A 20,135-nucleotide genomic window follows, 5' to 3' on the forward strand; every position below is an offset into this window, starting at 1 on the left:
AAGCTTATACAAATACATGTTTGAATTTGACATCAAAGATAACAGAAAATTGCCCCTATAAATCAGTTTAAGGTGTCCAATATTACTTCATAATGGGAAGGCAAATTTTTGTTATTGATCAGAAGGTGCTCCTGAATATTCTTTACTATGCTCCTATTTTTTTTTTTTAAATTAGCAGTACAAGTGCTCCTAAAAATAAAAGTAAGTGTAGAGCCCTGTTTAGTGAGTGTGGTGTTGCTTGTGAGGGGATGCCCTGGGATGGGTGAGTATGAGGCTGGGAAGGAAAAATCACAGTTTCTGTCTCGAGAGCATTGTCTTCAGCATTGGTCACTTCAATGCTGCGGTGACGTCACCGTATGGGAACACCCTTTGGTGTGACGAATGTCTGAAGCCCTGTACCATCCCACCAATCCTATTGGCCAAATAGTGCTTGGCACCGCCTTACGCATGCGTAAGCATAGTATACCTGCGTGCCACGCACTATTTCACTCAGATTTCATTTCCTTCAGGAAAGCGAAAGCGAATTTTTCTGTGCCCTAGAAAGTATCCCGCGTTCTCAGTGATATTTTCTTCTCGAGCAGTGTTTAACTCCTTTTTGCGGACGCGATGAGTCATTCTACGTGTGCGACCCGGACCGGGAGGAAAGTGATGCGCTGGAGTTCTCTCTATCTCTCTTGCTCTCCCCCAATCGAGTGCAAGAGGTCAGCGAACACTTCGTGGAGCCCGTTGTTTTCGCCAACGAGGATCTATGGCCCGCCCCGGAGGCATACGCTATCTCCTTCGGCTACGGGCTGTATGACGACGATGTTTTGTCCACCGCGACCTCGGAGTCGGAGGACTTACTGGCCGACGCATGCGGATCTCTTCCTCCTGGTGGACAGGGGAGACGCAGCTCCCCGTCCTACAGTGAGCTGTTGGACGTGGTCACTTGTGCAGTGGATAAGCTGGGGCTGGATTGGGAGGTGGATGCGGCCCAGGCCCAGTCCCAATCAAAGTTGGATGACCGTTTTTTAACTAGTCGTGCACCTGCTCAGCCCCGTAAACCGCTCCCTTCTTCCCAGACCTCCACCAGGAGGTTTTGAGGTCCTGGAAGCAACCGTTTTCGACACGCATCACAAACGCTGCAGCCAAGGATTTCGCCACCATTTCTGTCATGGTGGGCCGTGGTTATGCAACGTTGTCGCCGGTGGAAGAGACTTTGGCTGAACATCTAGCGCCGAACTCGGCCGTGGCTTGGAAGTCTCGACCCCTCCTCCCGTCGAAGCCGTGTCGAGTCACATCTAGCCTTGTCGGGAAATCTTACTCGGCTGCAGGTCAGGCGGCGGCCACTCTCCACTCGATGGCGGTGCTTCAAGCCTACCAGGCAGAGCTATTGAAGGAGCTCGACGAAGGAGAAGGCATCACACCGGAAGCTATGAAGGAACTGCGGCGGGCTACGGTATGCATACTGTTGGAATGAATTCTGCCGTAAACCCGCTTCAGGACCCAATACAGCGAAACACAGCGACCTTAACACATGTAGTTCTCATTCTTTCGGATGCCACGGGCATTCCGTGCTCAGAAATTCCAATGCATGTGGACACATCACAGTCGCAGACGGAGGTCTTGAGGCCATTAAAGGATTTTCGAGCCACGTGGGAATGCCTGCCCGATATTTCGCAATGGGTTTTACGCACAATTCGTTACAAATACACCAGTTTCGAAAAGGCCCACCTCCTTTCCGCGGGATTCTTCCCACGATCGTGAGTTCAAAAGAAACCGCAGTGCTGCAACAAGACGTGTCATTTCTGCTGAGGAAAGGGGCTATAGAAGAAGTACACCTCTCTCAGACGTCAGGTTTTTACAGCCAATATTTTTTACAGCCCAAAAAAGGTGGTGGCTAACGACCAATATTGGATTTACGCCGTTTGAATCTTGCACTCAGAACGAGCAAATTCAAGATGTTGACGGTAAAATCAATTCTGTCTCAGGTTCAACCAAACGACTGGTTTGTCACGATCGATCTGAAGGATGCATACTTTCATATTCAGATCATCAAGAGACACAGGAAGTTCCTCAGATTCGCTTTAGAAGGCAAAGCGTATCAATACCGTGTTCTTCCTTTCAGGTTAGCCCTAGCTCCACGAACCTTCACAAAATGCATGGACGCAGTTCTGGACCCGTTGCGGCTCCAGGATGTTCGTGTGCTAAATTACCTGGACGATTGGCTGATATTAGTGCAATCACAGACTCAAGCACACTCTCATCGAGATCTTGTGCTAAATCATCTAAGCAGCCAGGGCTTACGCACGAATATCCAAAAGAGTTTTCTGATCCCTTACCAACGAATAACCTTTTTAGGGATAGATCTGGATTCTCGCGTGATGAGGGCACGATTGTCTCCCCCACGCATTCAGTCATTCACATCATGCCTTCGCCACTTCAAAGCAGGTCGTACAGTGACAGTGAGTTTGTGCCTCAGACTTTTGGGTTTAATGGCGGCAGCATCCCCTGTAATCCATCTAGGCTTACTTCACATGCACCCATTTCAAAGGTGGACAAAACGCCAAGGTATTTCTCCCCGTTGTCATCCGCATTGAACGATTTTGGTGACATAGAGGTGTGTCTCATGTTAAAGAGTCCAAGTTTCTCCGAGAACGAGTTCGCTTGGGGGCCTGTTTTCGCCGCGAGACTGTCACGACGGACGCGTCATTGACAGGTTGGGGGGCTGTTTGTCAAGGACGTCCAGCCCACGGAACATGGACGAAGGCACAGTGAGGGTGGCACATAAACAGATTGGAACAGATTGCTAGCGGTCTTTCTAGCTCTCCAACATTTTTCAAGACTGCTGAACGGCTGTCATGTGTTAGTCAGGACGGACAACACAACGGATGTGTCTTATTTAAATCACCAAGGAGGATTATGCTCTCGCCCCCTATGCAGGCTGGCGAGGAAGGTCCTTCTGTGGACTTAGGACAGGTTTCTGTCGATCCGAGCGGTTCACGTTCCGGGGTGCCTGAACTTCGGAGCGGACATGCTCTCGAGTCAGAGCCTGGAGGAAGGGGAATGGAGGCTGCACCCTCAAACGGTGAGCTGCATTTGGTGAGTGTTTGGGGTAGCGGAAGTGGACTTATTCACGACTTATTCACGACTACACATTGCCTGCTATGGTCCCCTCCCCCGGGACTGGATGCTCTAGTCCACGAATGGCCCAGAACCAGTTTGTATGCCTTTCCTCCGATCCGGCTAATTCCAGTCGGACAATGTGGAGCGACTGCTGCTGCTAGCTCCCTGGTGGCCCACTCAACCGTGGTTTTCAGAACTGCTCGGTCTGTTAGCAGGCTCTCCGTGGGAGATTCCCCTCAGGCAGGACATGCTGTCGCATGCACGGGGAATGATCTGGCACCCACGGCCAGATTTATGGAAACTGTTGGTGTGGCCTCTGACCGGAATGAGTTAATATGTCCCGGTCTTTCAGCGTAGGCTGCTGAGACTATAATTAATTCCAGAGCGGTTTCTACGAGACGTTTATATGCCTTCGAATGGAAACTGTTTACTACTTAGTGTAGGAGTCGTGATATGGATCCAGCTTACTGCCCCATTGCTTCAGGACATCCGTTTGAGCCCTTGGAAACTGTTACTGAAAAAATCCTGACTCTAAAGACAGTCCTATTGTTAGCTTTATCCTCCCTCAAGAGAGTTCATAACATCATAATTATTTTTTCCAATATTTTTGGATGCAAAAATGCATTTTAATTCTGAAATTGAAAACACATTTAGTAAAATAAGATTTATTCATTTCATTATCTTTAAATGCTGCCTTATATTGTTTAACAACAGAAAATGAGTATTACATCACTGACTGTACAAACCACTGTGGTATTTTGCAGGAACGGTTTATGGTTATACAATTCTGTAATGAAAAGCATGAACAAGCTAACACTGCAAAGCTAAACAAGTCTAGTGCAGCTGAGTGCTCTGATTGTTAATTTGCTTTGTTAGTTTGTTTGCAGCTGAATCAAAGTTTCATTTAATTTAATGGCTTTCGATTAAAGTTCATTTGAAGCTCCAGGGTGGGCTGTTAAGTATGCGTGTAACGTACATCACGTGCAAGTACAATCAGAATGCATTGTTAGCACACATATTCAGTGCGGCTTACATGAGTCATACGTTATCTCCCCAGAACAAAAACTCCATTATGAAGCTCTGAATCCATTGAGAAGTGTCAGAGCGATGGCGTGAGTCATCAGAGTCACTGGCACTAATTCACAGTGTCACCGATGCAGTCAGGTGGAAAAGCCTTTCATTTCCAGCCTCGGTTCCATCGAATATGAAACTCATCCGGGTCGCTGTGGACCGCTGATTATTTAGTACTGACCGTTTCCCCACACGGATCCGAACAGAGCTTACTGTCACAACTTGTGGACATTAATACATTAGCAGTGGCGCTTTTCAAAAAAATGACACCTGTACAGATGGCGGCCCTCTGTAGGCAGCAGTTAGATAAAAGACTGATCAGCTGTTGTGTTATTCACATTTACATTTATGCATTTGGTATACTTTCCTGCAAAACAACTTACATTGCACTCAAGGCAAATTCCCTGGAAATCAAAGCCATGACCCGGTCATAATCTAATGTTTGAGCTGCATTATGAGACATCGCTAGATATAAAGTAGTCTAAGCCTACGTCACGTCTACGGATCTGATGCTCAATGCATACAAAAATAGATCCAATCTCTATGGCTGGTCTCTGTTATTTCTTTATTTTTAAACACTGTAATTGCATGTTGACACTGCCTAGAAAATGATTTTCCTATATAGCAGAGCAAGTTTACGGATTACATTTTTCTGGATGGAAATTCAGACCACAAAGTTTAAACACATTTTGTTCTAATTTCAACCATTAGGTACATTACTGCTTAAAATAAATTCATATTTTTATTCAGTAAGGAAGCCTTAACAAAAAGGAAAAAAGGAACTTTTCTCCAATTTTCATAATAAAAGAAATAAGCAGCATATCAGCATATTAGAATGATTTCTGAAGGATCATGTGACACTGAAGACTGACGCAATGATGCTGAAAATTCAGTTTTGCATCACAGGAATAAATGACATTTTACAATATTTAAATAGAAGACTGTTATTAAAATGTAAATATGATTTTGTAGTAATATTTCACAATATTACAGATTTTACTGTATTTTTGATCAAATAAATGCAGCCTTTGTTACGCATAATTCACTTTACACTTTGTTCAAAACATTAAAATATCTTTCCATCCAAATTTTGTATAAGTGTTATTTTAGAATTATATATATATATATTAATTGTCAGTTTTCATTTTAATTTTAGTTAAAGTTTAGTAGTTATGTTTTATATATAGTCAATATATTATTAATGAATTTTATTTCAACTTGAGTTATTTTAGTATATCAAGTTGAAATAAGAAATGTTACCTTAGTAACTTACGGAACTATATATATATGTATATATATATATATTATTATTATTATTATTATTATTTTTGTTTTTGTAATATTTTATTTCAGTTAACAATTATTTCAAGCGATGAACATTGTTTAATGGTTTTAATTTTAGTTTTAATTTAATTTTAGATATACTACACTATAATTACTATAGTATATTTATATATATTATAGTAATTATTTATATATATTACAATATATGATACATTATATGTACTTTAGGTAACTATTAGAACCCTGATGTGTACTCTCTTGTCATTTATTGTATTGTAAATTAATTCAGATTTACTAGCCCCTCTACAGGTAAACAATCTGTGGTTGGTCAGGCGGTCTGTTCCTGTCTAGGTAGGTGGTTCTTGGCTTGAAAAATCTGCGAAGTGCTGGTCCATGATGCTGATAGTGATGGCAAAGGGATGCTATCTGTTTGCCTGTGACAAATAAATGCAAAAAAATTATTCCACTCACCATGTCGGTGTCTGAAACAGGGCCAAAACTGGTGACGTAAATATCGGTTTTCACTGTGGTAACTCGATCTGGAAAAACAAAAGGAAGAGACATCAAAATGACCAGTGTTATTTTCCCAGAGTGCAACGGCAACAGCCATGTCATCTACCTTGAAAACAGCCGTCATCTACCTTTGTAAAACTGCATTGTCCAAGAAAAGAAATGATTTGTGAATTTTACATTTTCTTTACAGGCTCACTGCAGAAAGAGCATCTTTCTTTCCTGAGATGAAAGCGTGCATTAGGCAGGGGTAAATGTGCATGCGTTTACTGTCCCCGTGTTAGGTTGGCTAGTAATCAAATCTTTCTGTTCCTGCTTCAATATATTCATTTTTTCCCCTCCTTTTTCTGAGCTTTCTTTCTTTCTGGCATCCAAAAGAGCTCTTGATATTTACTCTGCTCCCTGCACTAAACAACACAGGTCCACAGTAAGTACATTCAGTCAGACAGCGAAATATTAAATACAGAACCACTACACAGACAATTTAGAACAAAACACAGTCTGGGAAATACACACACACACATACAGGCACACACACACACACACACACACACACATGCACGCACATAACTACTGTATTTTCACTGATACTTTAAAACAGAACCTAATGACTGTAAAACATATCTCAAACAAAAATACAGCACAATTTCAAAATGAATTTTTAGGACTCAAATTTTGCTGAATAAAACTACCAGTTTTCTGCTAAACTGAACCTGAACATTAATTTAACTACAGTTTCCAGGTGAAATAACCACTGCTGGCAATAAACCACCAATAATTTGTGTTGCTTTTCATATAAATTATGATTGCAGGGGCAGATTACTGAAGAATAAAGGCATATTTTTTAGCAGTTCCTTGCATAATAAAATACAATGACCTTAAACACTTGTATATTTTGATGTTTACATCACTTAATCCACTTCAAATGGTGTATGAATACTGTGAAGTCACTTTAAAAAAGCTCAAAGACTTGTAGAGGGGAAAAGCAAAACTGGCATGATTGCTTTAACAAATGCATTTTGCTAAACATTTGATTTTTGATATCATAATCGGTTAGGTTTATGGATTTTTAAAGTGTAATAGAGCATTTTTAGTTCCACTCACTGGACATTTCATTTCTGAACCGGCATGTTATATACCACAAACTGCATAATGAAACGTTGCCACCACAAGTTGACCGATTGATCGATTTTGCCGATTAATTGTCACCGATTATTGCTGAAACAATCAGTAATCAGCAAAAATGCATACCGACAGTTTTTCCAGGTTGAGTTTATTGTTTTGCACTTTTTCTGGTCGTCCCTGTATTACATATTTTGTTATTTTGATTAGATAATAATCAGAAGTTCTAAAATAGAAGCGAAAAAAGTGTGAGAGTATCACATTTCAATGCTATGGTTGAGAAATGCTAGAGAATAATTATGTTAATTTCAACATTTACGAATGCATTTTTAAAACTCAGATGACTAATTACATCAGATGACTAATCGGTTATCGGCCATCTAGTTATCATTATCGTTAAAATCCTATATTGTTCAACCACTAGTTGCAAACAATGTTCCCTATAATATGCAGCGCACAAGCAAAAATGAGTTGGGAAAGCCATTGGGCCACTGGGAAAGCCATTGGGAAAGCCAAGTTAAATTCTAGTAAATACAAAATAATTCTCGGCCAAATCGCTATAGAGTTGGTGTCGTTATAGAGTTGGTGTGGTATAGAGTAAGAACTGGTAAATGCGGTTTACAGGTTTCAGAATGAATAGAATGGTGTGTGCCAATAAGGCGCTGTAGAAATTTAATACTTTAATGGTTGTGGACGAAATAGCTCGACATGAGGCCCAACGCAAACACAATGACATGTGAAATAAAACGTCATCATGTTTTAAAGAAGAGTGGCTTGATTAAGTGATGGAGATAGCGGATGATGGGCACAAAACAGTAACAAAACTCCAAGACATTTACAGTTACACACAAGTGTAGTAGTGTGCAAACTCTATTACATACAGTAGGGGTGTTAAGACAGCTATATAATAATTCATGTTCACAATTTTTTTTTTTTATCTTACAGATCTAAGTTTAAATGCTTCAGTTTGTATTCTATTCTATTCTATTCTATTCTATTCTATTCTATTCTATTCTATTCTATTCTATTCTATTCTATTCTATCAGTTTAAATGCTTCAGTTGGTTTATATATTACATTACATTACATTACATTATATTATATTATATTATTGTTACGGATCTGCCTATCTTTCACCAGTCACGTTACCCACGCACCTGTTTTCACCTGTCACTAATTACGCACACCTGCTCCTCATCATGTCCCTCGTTACCTCCTCCTATAAAGCCACACACCACCCAACACTTGATGTCCGGTCTCGTTCGTGAGAAGAGGACTTCCACCGCTCACCCAAAGCCTTTGCACCATTGCTGCTAAGCTACTTACCTATCTCTGTGTATACTTTCCTGTTCCCAGGATCCTGTTCCCAGGAGTCTGCTCCAAGATCTCCGTGTTCTTGTCCCAAAGCCTGTGGTGTGGGTGTGTGGCCGCCGATCGTCTCTGGATCCCCCGTGAAACCCTGCAAGTAGAAGATCAAGAGAACCACAGTCAATTCCCTGATTGCCAGCTCCGGGTTCTGGCTTCATCACCACTGCTTACCTCTCTTCCCTTCGGTAGTTCAATAAACATACCTGAACCTGCTAACTGCTTGTGTCCTCCGTTCTGTAACAGAAGACCGGACCTCCCGTGCCGGCTCCACGCACGTGCCCTCCCGTGCCGGCTCCACGCACGTGCCCTCCTGAGTTCCCGCTGGTTCCGTCCAGCCCTCCTGAGTTCCCGCTGGTTCCGTCCAGCCCTCCTGAGTTCCCGCTGGTTCCGTCCGGCTCTCCTTCGTCTCCGCTGGTTCCATCCAGCCCGCGCCTCCCGAGCGCCCCCAAGTGTCCGCGCCTCCCGAGCGCCCCCAAGTGTCCGCGCCTCCCGAGCGCCCCCAAGTGTCCGCGCCTCCCGAGCGCCCCCAAGTGTCCGCGCTTCCCGAGCGCCCTCCAGTGCCGGCTCCGCGCACGTGCCCTCCAGTGCCGGCTCCGCGCACGTGCCCTCCAGTGCCGGCTCCGCGCACGTGCCCTCCAGTGCCGGCTCCGCGCACGTGCCCTCCTGAGTTCCCGCTGGTTCCGTCCAGCCGTCCTGAGTTCCCGCTGGTTCCGTCCAGCCCTCCTGAGTTCCCGCTGGTTCCGTCCAGCCCCGCGCTACAAGAGCGCCCCTTTGAATCCGCGCTGCAAGAGCGCCCTCAAGTGTCCGCGCTGCAAGAGCGCCCTCAAGAGTCCGCGCTGCAAGAGCGCCCTCCTGCGTCTCCGCTGGTCCCGTCCAGCTCTCCTTCGTCTCCGCTGGTTCTATCCAGCTTCGCGCCTCCCGTGCGCCCTCAAGTGTCTGCGCTGCAAGAGCGCCCTCAAGTGTCGGCGCTGCAAGAGCGCCCTCAGGAGTCCGCGCTGCAAGAGCGCCCTCCTGCATCTACGCTGGTCCCGTCCAGCTCTCCTTCGTCTCCGCTGGTTCCGTCCAGCTCCGCGCCTCCCGTGCGCCCCCAAGTGCCCGCTCCTCCAGAGCGCCCCCAAGTGCCCGCTCCTCCAGAGCGCCCTCTAGAGCCCTCTCCTCCAATGTGGGCCCCAGAGGGGAACTTTCCCAAAGAAATTTTGGGGGGGGCCATATAGTCCCAGTCTGTGTGGCCAGGCCAAAGGCCAAGGCCACAATGGACTCTGATCCACCATGGACTCCTGAGTCTCCAGATCCGCCATGGCCTCCCGAATCTCCAGTCCTGCCATGGCCTCCCAAGGCTCCGGATCCGCCATGGTCTCCCGAATCTCCAGTCCTGCCATGGTCTCCCAAGGCTCCGGATCCGCCATGGTCTCCCGAATCCCCAGTCCTACCATGGACTACCGAGTCTCCCGATCCACCATGTCCTCCAGTCCCACCATGGCTTCCCGAATCTCCTGTTCCGCCATGCCTCCCCGAGTCCCTGGTTCCGTCCTGGAGACTTCCCTTGTGTCCCTGCCCTACACCGACCTCCAGGGCGCCCACCCCCACTCCCCGATGTAATTATTATGGTGCGGGACGCACCTTCCGGGAGGGGGAGGTAATGTTACGGATCTGCCTATCTTTCACCAGTCACGTTACCCACGCACCTGTTTTCACCTGTCACTAATTACGCACACCTGCTCCTCATCATGTCCCTCGTTACCTCCTCCTATAAAGCCACACACCACCCAACACTTGATGTCCGGTCTCGTTCGTGAGAAGAGGACTTCCACCGCTCACCCAAAGCCTTTGCACCATTGCTGCTAAGCTACTTACCTATCTCTGTGTATACTTTCCTGTTCCCAGGAGTCTGCTCCAAGATCTCCGTGTTCTTGTCCCAAAGCCTGTGGTGTGGGTGTGTGGCCGCCGATCGTCTCTGGATCCCCCGTGAAACCCTGCAAGTAGAAGATCAAGAGAACCACAGTCAATTCCCTGATTGCCAGCTCCGGGTTCTGGCTTCATCACCACTGCTTACCTCTCTTCCCTTCGGTAGTTCAATAAACATACCTGAACCTGCTAACTGCTTGTGTCCTCCGTTCTGTAACAATTATATTATATTATATAATTTTTTCAGTTTCAATGAATATAAATGCAGAGCAGTACTCTGTCCTATATGCAGATAAATATAAAAATTAATGATATTCTCATAAATGAGCTCATAATTTCAAAATGAGAGCCCAGGGGTCTTCAGTGCTTCTTTAGTGCTTAAAGTGGCCAGTGTATTTTGAGCTTGGAGAGGCTGGTGTGTTATATTAATAGCTGGCTAACGTAGGGGTGGTTTATTCAGTGCTGAACAGGTGGAGAGAGGCTCGGAGACACCAGGATGCTTTGATGTCTTTTCTGTGAGGTTTTTATTCACTTTATTCTCCTGTTTCACAAACACAAGCTGATAAAAATACTGAGTAATCAGTCGATGACAACAGCAATCAAACAAACAAGAATAAATTAAGACTGCTCATTTTAAAAACAATGTCAATCTCTCTTTCTGTCTGTCTCTGTCACGTCTCTAAAATTGCCTTAATTATACAATGTCGCACGCTCGTCTGGGCACCGACCCAACGAGGATAGAAAAGGGGGAAAAAATGCATTGATATTCATCTCTGGCTAGATTTTACATGCTGTTTCTGCACAGAATCGATAGACTGCTGGGAAAGTATAAAAAGACACAGAAAAACATTGAAGTTTTATGCAAAACTAGATGTTTTCGTCTTCTCAGGTCTTCTCTGTGTTGAGGGTAGTTGCAGTGGTGTTGCTATGCAATTGCGAAGATGTTGGGAGTGGTTTCTTTTTTATTGCTATGAGATTTCTAGATGGTTGCTATAGGGCTGAACATTGATTAAAATAAAACTGAAATGCATTGTGGCTTAGAAAATAAAAAAACAGAAAGACTGCAAATTCATGTTCTTTTACAGACAAGCAGCTCATTATCTGATGCTTTCAGTGTCTCAACATATCACATTTTAATCAGATTTGAAATGAAAAGTTTTTAAACCTGTTGCCAACAAAGAAGATGCTTTAAAGGGCTCATTGCATTTTGTCCACCAACATAAAAGCTTAATGTTTTGAAACTGAAATTAAGGCAAATAAGACACATAAAATACAATTATTATTACTATTATTTTATACTTATAGTAATTAATATAAATAAACATTAATATTTATACCTTTTCATTTTACAGTAAAAATATATTATTACAATAGTATTATATTTATATTTCTTATTTTCTTTAGATTTTATTTCTTCTTCTTATTATTATTATTAATAATAATAATAATAATAATAATAATAATGATGCTCTTTAATTTTTTTTTAGCTGTTTAAGAAAGGGTCACATTTTATTCACAATCACAATTTTATAAGAAGAATCACAATTACATTTTTTTAATGTTCTTTACCGACACAAAAGTGTTCACCCGCAAATCTCTATGATATTCTCAGGTTTCTCCTTCAGTGTAAGTCTATGAGATATTCTTCATCCATTTACTAGGTGAAAATTATAGGTCATTTATTTTCTTAGAAACCTAAACAAGCAGTTTTAATAAAATAAAACAATAAGCAACAGTAATGATAATGCTAGTCTAGTAATAGCACTAATAATTAAGACTACTCATCTTCAAAATAATGGCTGTCTCACTCTCTTCAATTGCCCTATACTCAATGCCACACAAGCGTCTGGGCACCATCCCAACGAGGATAAAAACGGATGAAAAAACAGAGAAATTCCACTGAATTGACATTCATCTCTGACAGAGATGAAAGACTGCTGGGAAGGCATAAAAAAACCTACTGTTTTAAGTAGCTTTTATAAACCTCAGCTTCTATTGTGCATGGCTATCAGGTGCCATTATTCTGTGGGGTTAGACAGTTGTGTTGTTAGCGGTCTGTGTGTCTGAATGTAAAGTGGCTCAGCCGGGTCTCAGAGGGATGGGGGAAGGGTTGAGAGACTGTCTGAAATGAGACTGGGGGGTGGGGTGGGGGGTTTATAAAGAAGTGCTCTTATAAACATTACATTATTCACATATGCAGCAGAGCGATGTGTAACGTCTGGAAATGCCCTCTCTGTTTGACTTCACCTCTCTCTTCAGCTTTGCATTCATGAGACTAAAGCTCTTCCAAACCCTAGTGAACGGCCTTGCTGTTTACTCTCTACATCACCAGCACCAGGTTTTTAAGGCTGCGCTCTACATAGTCTTCACCTCTGCACATTGAACATGAAGTGAGACAATATAATATACACTCCCCTCCAAAAGTATTGGAACAGTAAGGCCAATTCCTTTCTTTTTGCTGTAGACTGAAAACATTTGGGGTTGACATCAAATGATGAATATGAAACAAGAAATCAACATTTCAGCTTTTATTTCCAGGTATTTTCATCTGGATCTGATACACAACTTAGAGGATAGCTCCTTTTGTTTGAACCCACCCATTGCTCATGTTACCAAAAGTATTGGAACATGACTGACAGGTGTGTTTTGTTGCCCTGGTGTGTCCTATTACATTGATTATTCAAACAAGAATTATCACTGAATGTCTGCGCTCAGTTTCAGATTTGGATTTTGCCTGTGCAGACTGCATTTATAGCTAGATGTGTAACCAACATGAAAACCAGAGAGCTGTCTATGGGTGAAAAACAAGGAATAGTGAAGCTGCGAGAAGATGGAAAATCAATCAGAGCCATTGCACAAACATTAATGGAAAATCAAACCAAAGCAGCAGTTTAAAAGTAGCCCAATTCAGTAGGAAAAAATAAATAAATAAAAATACTCGAACTTGACAACCCTGCATCCAACACAAGTCTTGTTGCAGTCCGATTTGACTGATCACGGGTGGAGAGTAAGGAGCAGTGGTGTAGTGGTGCCTGGAGAAGTGGGTATAGGCTACTCTTTTTATGCCCCCATTTTTTTTAAGTGAAAGGATGAACGCCTTATATTATAAACAGTGACATTTAAGACTTGCATTTAATTCACCCCAAAATGGGCCATTTTCACTTAACTTTAGCTACTTCACGGAGTAAGGATAATTATGAAATTAATATTAGCCACAACAGAGGTGCAAATTTTGCAAAAAATAATTCAAATTTGAAAAATTAAATAGACTGCAGCAATTAACATTTTCCCATGGCAGTGACTGGCAAATGTCTCTGTCACTCTTGGGACAAAGCAGGCGTGGGCGCAATCATCAATTATATTTAAAGGGAAGCCAGCACGTCCTGACCGCATTGCTGTCTTTACTGGGTGTTTTTAGGGAATATTTGCATTTATTCACAAATGATTTGATTAGCAACTCATGTGGTGGACGGTCATGATTTTGGCTAATGCAGGACACTTGAATGCGCATCAGAGGGTATTTAGAAGTAGGTATACGCGGGAGCCAGGCCTGGACGTGCCTCAAAAATTCTGGGACAAAGATCTATAGTTTTTCTTGAGACAGCATTTTCAAAATAGCCCAATGTGTGGGAAAAACAAAACTCTGGCAACACTGGCAGCTCACTAGGTTTTTGAACAGAGCTTTAATTCCTTTTGTTGACTAGCCAGATCACAGTGAATGATTCAGTTTGATTCATTTTGTGATGCTCTCAGTGTTTGTTTGTAGCAGAAGGCGGCAAAGACTCCATCACATGCTACCAACTGCTTTTCAATCTTCATCGGCCTATAGAGCAAGCATTCTCGATCCAACCCCTCCAATGTAAGAAAATGCTCGCAATGGCAATAACAACACCATGAATTCACCTTGAACTAAATCAATAGCCTCTTGAGGACAAAATGATTATCCAAGTCTGGTTTATGCTTCTTCTAGCTGTTCCATTTATTAGGTCATTATATCCTCATTCCAGCAGCGCTAAAACTCCTCTATACGGCGAGAGATGCTCTTTGATTTGCTCGCAAAAGTTAATCAGCCATAAACATATACGCTATAACAACACATTCAGATTTACTGACACATTCATCCATCCTGAGATTGACTGACTGCCGTATTGGATCGAGGAACAGGGGGTTTGTGGGAGTTTGGCCTGAGGAATGATGAGTATATTGACCACTCGGGCTGTTTTCCCCGGGCCTGGTGCTGTGAATGGATGGGTGTAATGGAGAATGACAAAAAAGCATTTACATAAACAAACACATCATTTACTGGATTAACCGTTGTGCACACAAGACACAAACATTAGGTAATTTAAAAGATGAGAAACATCAATGGATCCATTTGGAAATAGATATTTTGACATTATTCTGATATTAAAATATTTGAGTGATTTAGCAATTCTGATATCGTTTAATATAAATTTTATATTTTTGTAACTCCATTTGTTAACTATATTGGTTAACATGAATGAGAAATACTGCATTTCTAATGCAGTTATTATTTTTAGTTAATTTTAACATTTAGTAATACGTAATCTAGTATCTGTTAAAATGATTTAATAACCAGTGTTGTTTTAGTATCATTTAGATACAGAATTCTTAGTAATATTTTTTATATATTTAATAAATTATTAATATATTATTTATATGATATAAATGAACATTATATCAATTAGTTATATTAAATACAAGTTGTTATATTAAATTAATATTTAATATAATTTGTCATTATTATTATTATTATTATTATTATAGTTCCCTATCAGTCGGTCACTCCGAGTCACGTCGGTGACCGACGAATTGGGATCTCGCTTAGAGAGACCAATCCCCTACGAGAGTATCTAAACGAGCCAATGCACATTGGCATGCGATTATTGCATCCAGCTGCCGCTAATCACAGCGTAAGTATAATTAGGCAGCGGGTGCAGTGCATATTCAGCTTTTCGCTTCGGAGCCGAGCGGTTACATTGTTCTGCTCCTGACCTCTGCTGACGAGTGAATTCAACGAGTTAAGCACGCTCTTTGGGAGACTCTCGTGCTGGCGGTACGGCGCTTCAGCGGCGGTGGTTCTTCCTGTGTCGAGTGGGTTGCACACATCAGGCTGCACTACCCCCTGATTGTGTTGCAAGTGGCCATCTCCCCTGTGCGCTTCAGCACACTGAAAGAGTGATTTCTCTAAAAGAGCATTCACGGGTGCGTCTTTTTAAAGACGACGTTGCATCTGGCAAACTTGACGTTGCGTCTTTGTAAAGACGAGTTGGGTCTTGCTTCAGACAACGTGTCACCCGTGCGTTTCTGGATGCGGTCGTTACCTGGGGCCGGGTGATGGTCATGATCACTGCCTCACATGCCTGGGCAGTAAGCATGCTGAGGTGGCGTTCGTGGATGAGGCATCTTCTCATGGGAAGGTGATCATCTTGGAGTTGCGGGCCAGGCTCCGATACCTCGACAAAGGGACGGAGCTCTGTTGCCCCTGCCTTGATTTGGCCCTCGTTCTGGCTGCAGACAGACGGGGACCATTTCAGGCGGTGGCATGGTGGCAAACCCTCCAGGGAACCAACCCTTGAGGGACCATCGCCCCTCTTGCGCTCCAAAACCAGTTGAGCTGTCAGTGGAGCGTGCTGGGCCCTCTACAAGGGGAGCACCAGCAGTTACCCTGGCGCTCCTCCCGGTCACCAGACGTCGACTGCTGCATCGGAGGGTGAGCTGGAGATTTCTGGGCAAGAAGATTCGGCTGCTGCTGCTCCGGCAGTAGCAGTGCCTGAGTCGGATCTAGAAATCACGGCTATGCTTTCCCGGGCCACTGAGAGGGTAGGGCTCGAGTGGAGATCCCACCGTGTCCCGAGCCCTCGAGGTTGGACGACTGGTTTCTCGGGGTAGTTTGCGCTGGTTCTCAGCGCCCTGCCCTAGTGCCTCTCTCCCGGAGGTGCATGGGGAGCTTACCAGGTCGTGGACGGCACCTTTTACTGCCAGAAACCGCCCTGCTAGCTCCTCCCCCTCACCACCCTCGGTGGCGCAGCTAGGGGGTATACGGGGGTCCCCCCGGTGGAGCGGTCGGTTGCGATGCAGTTGTGTCCTAATACCGTCTCCACTCGGCGGGGCGAACCGTGCCTCCCCTTCCGGGCCTGTAGGTACTCGTCTGGTCTGTCCGGCGGGGCTTATATGGCCTGTGGGGAAGCTGCCTCCACCTTTCGCTACGGCGTTACTGCAGGGTCCTCAGGCTAAAGGCACTGAGGACATGCACGGGGGTGGTTACGATCCGGAAGCTCTGAGAGCTTGTACCTCGGGCCTCGCGCTACGAGCGACGAAGGTGACGCGGTCTCTGGGTCGTGCGATGTCCACACTTGTGGTCCAGGACGTTCACCCCTGGCTGTGTCTGGTCGACATGGGGACACCGACAAAGTATCGGTTCCTCAAGGGCCCTGTGTCCCAGACTGGCCTCTGCGGCGACGCAGTCGAGAACATGGCCCAGCAGTTCTCGGCTGCTCACGAGCAGGTTGAGGCGATCCAACACCTCCTGCCCCGGCGGGCAGCTGCTGCCTCCACCCGTCCGCCGGCTGCAGCGCCCCAGCCTGCTTGTCGCCGAGGGTGGCCCCTGCGTCCGTCCCTGCTCCCGCACCGCATCCGCAGCAGCTTCCGTTCAAGAGCAGGACAGCGGCCCCACTGAAACAATTTCAGAGGCTCCTGGGGCATATGACAGCTGCAGCGGCAGTCACGCCGCTGGGGCTGCTTCATATGAGGCCGCTTCAACACTGGCTCCATGGCCGAGTCCCGAGGTGGGCGTGGCAGCGCGGCACTCACCGGGTCCAAGTCACACCGGCCTGCCGCCGAACCCTCACCCCGTGGTCAGACCTTTCGTTTCTGCGGGCAGGAGTGCCCCTGGAACAGGTCTCCAGGCATGCTGTGATTTTCACGGATGCCTCCACCACCGGCTGAGGTGCCACGTTCGACGGGCTTGCGGTGTCGGGGGTTTGGACGGGCCCCCAACTGCACTGGCACATCAATTGCCTAGAGTTGCTAGCGGTACGTCTGGCCTTGGTCCGTCTCAGAAGGCGTTTACGAGGCAAACACGTACTGGTCCGCACGGACAACACTGCGACCGTTGCGTACATCAACCGACAAGGTGGTCTGCGCTCCCGTCGCATGTCGCAACTCGCCCGCCACCTCCTCCTCTGGAGTCAGAAGCATCTGAGGTCGCTTCGTGCCATTCATATTCCGGGCTTGCTCAACCGGGCAGCCGACGAGCTGTCACGAGCTGCGCTCCCCGGAGAATGGAGACTCCATCCCCAGATGGTCCAGCTCAGCTGGCCGCGGGGCCTTCGCAAGTGTGCGTCTCCCCCAGTGAGCCTTCTCGCAAAAACAGATACTATGCAAGATCAGGGGGGACGAGCAGCAGGTCCTGCTCGTGGCGCCGTACTGGCCCACTCGGACTTGGTTCTCAGAACTGATGCTCCTCGTGACAGCCCCTCCCTGACAGATTCCTCTGAGGAAGGATCTACTGACTCAGAGACGGGGCACCTTTTTGCACCCGCGTCCAGACCTAAGAAGCTGGAAACTTCATGTCTGGTCCCTGGACGGGACGCGGAGGTTCTAGGTGACCTACCCCAAGGGGTAGTTGACACCATCACTTCGGCTAGAGCGCCGTCCACGAGACAGGCCTACGTCTCACCGAGAAGACCCCCGAAAGTGCCCGATCAGAGTCGTGCTTTCCTTTTTGCAGCAGGGGTTGGAGCTAAGGCTGTCTCCCTCCACCCTTAAAGTCTATGTGGCTGCGATTGCTGCCAACCATGACCCCGTGGAAGGGAAGTCGGTGGGTAAGCATGACTTGGTCATCAGGTTCCTTAGGGGGGCAAGAAGGTTAAATCCTCCACGGCCCCCCTCTATACCCTCTTGGGACCTGTCTCTAGTGCTGAAAGCACTACAGCAGGCCCCATTTGAGCCTTTGCAGTCGGTTGAGCTGCAGTTTATTTCAATGAAGACTCTGCTCCTGCTTGCATTGGCCTCCATCAAGAGGGTAGGGGACCTGCACGCATTTTCGGTCGACGATTCGTGCCTAGAGTTTGGGCTGGCTGACTCCCAGGTAATCCTGAGGCCCCGGCCTGGCTACGTGCCCAAGGTTCCCACTACTCCCTTCAGGGACCAGGTGGTGAGCCTGCAAGCGCTGCCCTCGGAGGAGGCAGACCCAGCCCTTGCTTGCTTTGTCCCGTCCAAGCGCGGAGATGCTACGTTGACAGGACACAAAGCTTCAGGACCTCAGACCAGCTCTTTGTCTGTCACGGAGGCCGGCAGAAGGGGAAGGCCGTCTCCAAGCAGAGGATGGCCCACTGAATAGTGGACGCCATCACCCTGGCTTATCAGGTACAGGGTGTGCCCTGCCCGTTCAGGTTGAGAGCTCACTCTACTAGAGCTGTTGCATCCTCCTGGGCGTTGGCTCGTGGCGCCTCGCTGGCAGATATTTGTAGAGCTGCGGGCTGGGCGACCCCTAACACGTTCGCTAGGTTCTATAGCCTTCGTGTGGAACCGGTTTCCTCCTGTGTTCTCACCTCAAACGGGTAGAAGCACTGAGAGGTCCCGTTTTCGGGTCGGCTTGCTAAAACTGCTCCAGAGAGTCCGTACTGTAGACCCTGTCGAGTTCCTCCGTCCCCTCGGCAGTCAGATGTGGCGGAGCATCTGACGCCAGGCCCTCACTCGCTGAATCCATGAGAACCGGTAGAGGGCTGGGTTCCATATGAAAGGCCTTTTTTGGACCCCATATGTGTATAGTCCACGGTATAGCCTGAGAGCCCGTGTTTCCCCGGCAGGTCTTCTGCCAATCTCCATGAGGTACAAATTCCTCTAATCCTCCATATGCGCCTAAGGTTCATCATATGCGTAATTGCTCCGAACCTCCTACGGGAAGGGCGAGCTTCCGTAGCGTCCGGTTCCAACTGGAATGGGTACGTTTTCCCAGTGTTATCCAGTCTTACTGAGTGGGTAGTGCCATGGCAGCAGTAGCTGGTCTTCTGCGGTAGCCCTGACCTGCGCCAAAAAATAGGGGCTCAGGAGGCTTCCACAGGACACTGGAAGGGGCAGTACCCGTGGCCTTTTGGTAGGGATCCCAATTCGTCGGTCACCGACGTGACTCGGAGTGACCGACTGATAGGGAACGTCTCGGTTACGTATGTAACCCTCGTTCCCTGAAGAAGGGAACGGAGACGTCACGTCCCGTCGCCACGGCTGCTGTACCACCGCTGAGCGGCCGGGTCACCGGCTCGGCTCCTCAGCGAAAACCTGAATATGCGCTGCACCCGCTGCCTAATTATACTCACGCTGTGATTAGCGGCAGCTGGATGCAATAATCGCATGCCAATGTGCATTGGCTCGTTTAGATACTCTCGTAGGGGATTGGTCTCTCTAAGCGAGATCCCAATTCGTCGGTCACCGACGTGACGTCTCCGTTCCCTTCTTCAGGGAACGAGGGTTACATACGTAACCGAGACGTTATATCTGTACAATATGTAATAATTTCTATTTCCATTTTCAGTAATTTGCCATAGTTATTTAATATGTTATTTTTAGTTGAATTATTTTTCTTTTAGTTGATGTATAATGACTTTTTATTTTCATGGTTTTAGTTAACAGTGGTAACTTTTAATATTATTTAATAACCAGTGTTGTTTTAGTATTATTTAGATACTATTATAAATTTTATTAATATTAATTAGTAATTTTGTAGTGTGCTTTTTGTCTTTATTTAGT

General features: G+C 45.9%; 1 protein-coding gene across 1 annotated transcript in view; it reads right to left on the reverse strand.

The window, feature by feature from the left end:
- The window catches only part of gabra2b (gamma-aminobutyric acid type A receptor subunit alpha2b), a gene marked incomplete at its 5' end in the record, with an annotated part of 101,113 nt that overhangs the window by 69,650 nt on the left and 11,328 nt on the right, over nt 1-20,135 (reverse strand). Inside the window, one exon of the mRNA XM_079438268.1 lies at nt 5,932-5,999. Coding sequence (XP_079294394.1) covers nt 5,932-5,999 — 68 coding nt within the window. The remainder of the gene's footprint in view (nt 1-5,931; nt 6,000-20,135) is intronic.

This window comes from Barbus barbus (genome assembly GCF_936440315.1).
Source record: "Barbus barbus genome assembly, chromosome: 17".
Taxonomy (NCBI): Eukaryota; Metazoa; Chordata; class Actinopteri; order Cypriniformes; family Cyprinidae; genus Barbus; species Barbus barbus.